Source organism: Hakea prostrata, chromosome 9 (genome assembly GCF_041222555.1).
Source record: "Hakea prostrata isolate BN-2017 chromosome 9, UWA_Hpros_2, whole genome shotgun sequence".
NCBI classification, from domain to species: Eukaryota; Viridiplantae; Streptophyta; class Magnoliopsida; order Proteales; family Proteaceae; genus Hakea; species Hakea prostrata.
Window position 1 is genome coordinate 47443570 of NC_142608.1, and position 6000 is coordinate 47449569.

Below are 6000 nucleotides of genomic sequence, written 5' to 3' on the forward strand. Positions count from 1 at the left end.
TTTGGCCCAACCTTATTGAACTTGGAACCATTGACTGTGATGACTTTAAACACATTGTCTATCCCAATTTCCTTTACTACCCCCTTTCAATAATGTATAAATATACTTAGCATCCTCCTTCTCCTTGGATGCATCCACTGGTAGAGAAACACTATCCTCCCATCACAATCCAACATAAAACTGATGATTGAGCGTCTAGGGGACTAGTCCAATCATTATGCATCGGTGTAACCCCATAGTGCGTATAGGCTTCAACCCATCAATGCATATTTGCAAATTCTCTTTATGATATGGCAAGTATACATTATACATCTGTATGGTGTTGGTCTGCTTCAGTCTGGTACCAACCTTACTAATCTGATCAAACATATCTTTGTAGTATGATCCCTGGGTTGCATTAACTGGAATACTATGGTAGAAAGCCCATTAAGAGAATGCATTCCCCACCTTTTCTTTACAATGGTTTACATTTGTTTTAGCTTCTTTTGTTTGAACTCTAGTCTTCGAAAAAGTGTAGGATCTATGGTAAGTATTTCAACCTTGGGTATTTAGGGGCCGAGATTGTATTTGGTTCTGAGGCCCTCAAACTCTTAAGACCTCCTTAATGAAATTTTTGGTTCTCCTTGTCTTATTAACCTCCTTTAGAGTTGCTCGGTCCCTTCTATAAGATGTCTAATGGACCTATTCCCCTAGTCACCCTTAATCTTCTCATCTAATCCATCCTCTTTGCCCCTCTACTTGGCACCTTGCCCTCCTCATGTTCTGCCGTTCTAAATTCTACACCAGTAAACTCATCTGGTTCATCCTTACCAGAACTTTACTCTCCTAGGCCAGGGTAATTATTTAAACATGCGTCTTCATACTCATTTCTGGCTGCTGTCTTTTCCTTCCTACTTCTTGTTTCACCTCATAGATTTTGTGTCATTTGTGTTGAAACTCTAGTGCGGAACTGACTTCATCAACTAGATGCCACTTCAGTCTATTGGCCTTACCTCCTCCAATTAACTTCTTACAGTAGTTAACTTTTTGCTTTTTGTCTATACTCATGGGTTTCCCACCCATCCGAGCAATGTCCCCTATAGTTCAATACTTGTTAGAAACAAAGAATCAACCAACTTGTTGCAAGAAGTTCGCACTAATTATTATAAAGAACCTTGCTAATGGTCTAATATGACCCCTAAACAACAAAAAAGCATATTCTAAATCACTCCCAAAGTTTGGGAATTTCTGGCTTTTTAATTTTTTTATCATTACAATAAATACTAATTACATTATAGAGTGTTTTTAACAAAGAAACGTAATGTTCATTATCATAAAAAGCTCCAAATTGCATAAATACTTGTACTAATATTCCACTATTTGTAAAATCAAGCGGAATTTGCTTGGTATTTTTTTCTTCTTAATTTTAACATTTATTTGATAAATATCAAATTATTTAAATAGATAATAACAAGGGGGGGGGGGGGGGGGGAATCCACATCATCATGCCATATATCATGCAACAGCATATTATTTAATTGAATTTCATCCATCATAGAAATAACCTTTTAAAAAAATATATGTTTCAAAATTAGTTTTGTAAACTAAAACTTTAAAATATAGTATGGTTACTGTGTGAAATGAACAGAAATAATAATGTAAAATACCAGAAAATTACAAATTAATAATAATGTAGAGCATAACTCTGTTGAACAGAAAGAAGAAACAGAGAGAAGAACGCAGAAAATTCTAGAAAAGTGGGAAAAGCAGAAGCGGAAATATCTAGAAATGAATCGGTCCGAAAATACCAGCTGATACCATGTGAAATGAGATTTTACTATTGATATTATTTCAGATTACAAAGTGTTTATATAATAGATCACGTGTAGTCTATGTGCTACGTGGATCTCTTTCCTTTACAGTTACTCCATAAAAGAAAAAAAAAATCATATCCATGAAGCCATAAATCAGCTTTTGAAAACAAGAATATAATAAATTAGATATTCAGTAACATCTAGCATTTATTTATAGATTTTCTACCAAAAAAATTTGATTTTAGATATGAATACAGCAGGAAAAATCTTCTTCCAGACCAGCTTGTTTGAGTGGAAGATCACTAAAAGTTGAAAATTATTGGTTTTTGGCAAAATCTAGAAAAATCGTCAAACTCCCCTCATGTAAGTTGAAATGAGAGTTGTGAGATATCTCGACTTCTGGTCAAAACAAGTGACCAAGTCAGTTAAGAATCATGTTTCTACCAATTTAATCGTGTTGGTCCATCTTGGTCTAGATTTCAACCAACTTGACCTAGTTGGTTTGCTTTTAAATGTCCTATTGAGTGTTGTCCCAGTTTCTCTGGAGACCAAGATTTCACTGAGATTTCTGTCAGTTTTGACTGAAACTTGAACTATGATTGGCGTCTGGCTGCATAAAGTTGTTGGTCTGTGTGCATTTTGAAATTCTCTCTTCATGTTGTGTTATTGGCCATAGACAAAATAAACATTTCCACTTGTCACAAGAAATTTTTTTACCAGGCAACATCCTAAAATTGCTCCTGCCCTCTGGATAATTGACCTGATTTTATGGAGTGTGAATGTCTGGTGCCTCTAGGTATCAGTTTATGGCTTGTATGTAATTGTGTAGCATACCACTGGATCTTGACTGTCGGGTTCAACCTCTTCTTTTCTTCTTAGTAATTGAAGATTTTGTTTTATGCTGCTTATAATTTGTTGCTCATCGTCTGGTTATAGCTATCAGACAACATTTTCTTATTCTTATACACATAATAGTCGAAGTTTATCAAAATCTCTTAAGCCTCAATATAATTTTCCCATCCCCACGTTTTACTTTTTCTGTGTTCTCCACTATTTTACCTCTATCATGTTGGAAACTTAATACTTTTAATGCTCTCATAGACTCATGAACAGTGTGTAAAGTTTGATCAGATGGTAATTCTTTTAGCCAGTCTTCAAAGATTTGCACCTGCATGCCAGAAACAGTGATAGTTTGTTCATTTGGTTTTTTTCTGTCTTCACAATCTTACATATAAGCTAGTCGACCAATATAGGATGTCATGTTGCCTTTAAAAATTTATGTTCTTACCTGACAACTGAAAAGCTTTTCTTTTGGCTTACTGTGTAGCTAGGTATGTCATAAAATTGTTTTCATATGGCTCTCTTCTGATTTATGGAGCATATGCACCTTCATTTCTGGATTTTGAACCAACATATGAATCTGTGATGTTATGTTGCTAGTAAAAAGTGTCCTTTTCTCCCACATCTGCTTAGGGTAGTCAAACCAAAACCATATACCATGCTCTATGATTCAACACTCTTAGCTTGGCCCAGCTTATGAGCTCTTCTGCATCTTTTATGCTTAATTTTTCTTTTCATCTAAATTATTATTATTTCTCATATGCTTTATGAAGGCTTGTAATAGGAACTGTTTTGGTTATTGACCTTTTGGATCTTTATCACACTACCTGAATTAGTGTTAGGCTTTTTTTTTTTTTTTTGGTTAAAATTAGTGTTAGGCTGATTCATATGTATATTCCCCACTTGATATGCTCTTAAGAAGGGTTTTTTGCTTATAAGAATAAATTGGAAGAAGAAATAAAAACTAAATATTTCTGATAGGTGTTTGGTTGGCATGCAAATGGGAAGTAAAATATTACTGCAAGGATTATTTACATGTCTCATTGTTTTAAGAAAATCTCAGAGGTGAGAAGTGGAAATCCCCAGGCATTGAAAAACCAATGCAAGAGTTTTCTTTTTTCTCTGGTCGAACAAGCGCCAAAGAAATTTCCTCTTTTCACTGAAACCCCCCGTCTACCTTAATTTTGTTATTCTCTTGCTAAACACACAGCCTTCAAATACTCTTTTTTCAAATTTCAACTTCTTACAGGTAGTTCAAAACTACAAGTTTTGTACTCGCCCCGTGATTATCAAGCCGATGGCACATCAGCTTACGAGTGGAAAGAAGTGACAGTGAGATCGCATACAGGGGTCTTATTTCAGCCCCAGGGTTCTGATGAAGTCCGCAAGATCAAGCTTTCATCTATAGTTTCAATGTCTCAGAGCATAAATAATGGTGAAGACACCACCCTCTCTATTATTGAGGAAAATAAAACCTGTATATTCATGAACTGTAGTTTTTTCTTGCTGGGTTCTGCACATATTGATTATTCACAACCCCCCCCCCCCCCCCCAAAAAAAAAAAAGATAAAGGATAAAGGATGAAAGATTACATCCTAGTAATTTGAGTTACCGTTGTAATTAACTGCCACTGTCTTATTTCCTTACTTTTTTTCTTCTATTTTTATGATAACAATGAGTACAAAGATTAGATATTAGGAGACTATGAATATGCTGAAAGGTAGAAACAAAAGAAGCGGCCAAGGCTGTTGAGGTTCAGGTAAATTGGAGTTAATTCTTTGAAGAGTAATCCTCCTCTCCATTGCCGCCTTGAGTCCTTTCATGGCTTGCACTTGTAACGCCACACAATTTGGGTTGGGGAAGTCTACACTTGATAAGTTAGTGCAATTGTTACTATGTACAATACAAAATAACCATCCAGCCTCGCTCAAATACTCCCCTGGGGATATCTGTAACAACCCAAACAAATGCAACAGAGAAATCTTCACCAACATCTATACAAGTAGCCTCAGTTGGGAAATGGGATGGCGAAGAGGGTAGGAAATGGGATCTGGTTTTGAGTTGTGAAACAAAATTTTGTTTCCCATATTCCAGATACAATAACATGTTATCATGAGAGTGTCAAAAATCTACTAAAGAGTTCTTTGATTCCAATGGAAAGAGATGCACAGCTGAATACATGGTTGCAAAAAGGAAGATGCTTGCAGAAATTCAGACGACACCCTAAACCTAAGGTCCAGTCCAATCACAGGAATCACAGGATGGGGAACAAGTGCCATAAGGTCTCTTCCACCAAAAAAGATAACATGGATCTGAATGAATCCACTTGCCATTAATTACTATAACGGCGATACCACCTTGAATAGTCGTTACTAGAAAACCTTAAAACTTAGTATTCCCTAATTTCCTAAGGAAAAGCCACCAATGTTGGTTTGGCTAACCACTCCCGCTAGATGACTGGGAAGAATTGAGGCAAGTAATTGGTTATCCTCAAGATTGGTTGAGACGAAAATCCACCACTCATTGCAGTTGTGAAGCACTAAAAAGAGATAAAAGGAAGTGGTTGAAAGTGGATAGCCGGTGTTCATGGGTCTTGCCAAAAAGATATGGATCGGCCATCACCAATGGAGACATTAACAAATGTGTCTCAGATCCCTTGACATAGAAACCAACACATTCCATGTGCGAGAGCCTCTTTTTGGGTCTTTGGCTCAAAAAATGAAACTAATATTGGGCTCCGATAGAGCTTTGCAAGCATTTTTGAGAAGGGTTTGGTATGATTCCAACATTTTCGGAAACCCATTCCCCCAGCTGAAGGTGGAAGGCAAGTTTTCTCCCACGCAATTAAATGCGCAGAGTGATCTCTACTTGTAGTTCCATTTCCATTCCAAGAGTGGTTGGCAATAACATCAAGCTTGTTTTGAGCAGACCTGTTTAGGGTTAGTAAAGCATCCCATATAATATGAGGGGATGGAAGAAAGAACGAATTTTATGAGAATACACCGTCCTGTGAAAATTGAGACAATTAGATTTCCTTCCTGCAAATAGAAATTGCATTCTATCAACTAAAAACTAAAAATCCAAAAATGCGAGATTTTTTTTGGTGAAAAAAAAAAAATGCGAGAATTAGAGTGCTTAAAAGGAGTCCCCAAATACTTAACAGTCTTTTCTTATAATGGGGAGACCCAAACATTGACCAAGGGATTCTTAAGGTGCTTGGGAAACATTAGCACCAAAGGAAATAACCCCTTTTTGAAAATTTACCTCTTGTCCAATCAAGGAAGAAAATAGATCTGGGGTGGCTTTGATAGTGATAAAATCTTCTTCCAAAGTCCTACAAAAAATGTAGGCATCTTCAATTAAAAAT

General features: G+C 36.2%; 1 protein-coding gene across 1 annotated transcript in view; it reads left to right on the top strand.

Moving 5' to 3' along the window:
* LOC149005368 (uncharacterized) overlaps window positions 1–4217 on the top strand; it is an 18830-nt gene extending 14613 nt beyond the window's left edge. The window contains exon 6 of the mRNA XM_089135882.1: window positions 3883–4217. Coding sequence (XP_088992008.1) covers window positions 3883–4217 — 335 coding nt within the window. The remainder of the gene's footprint in view (window positions 1–3882) is intronic.
* Window positions 4218–6000: the final 1783 nt, after the last annotated feature.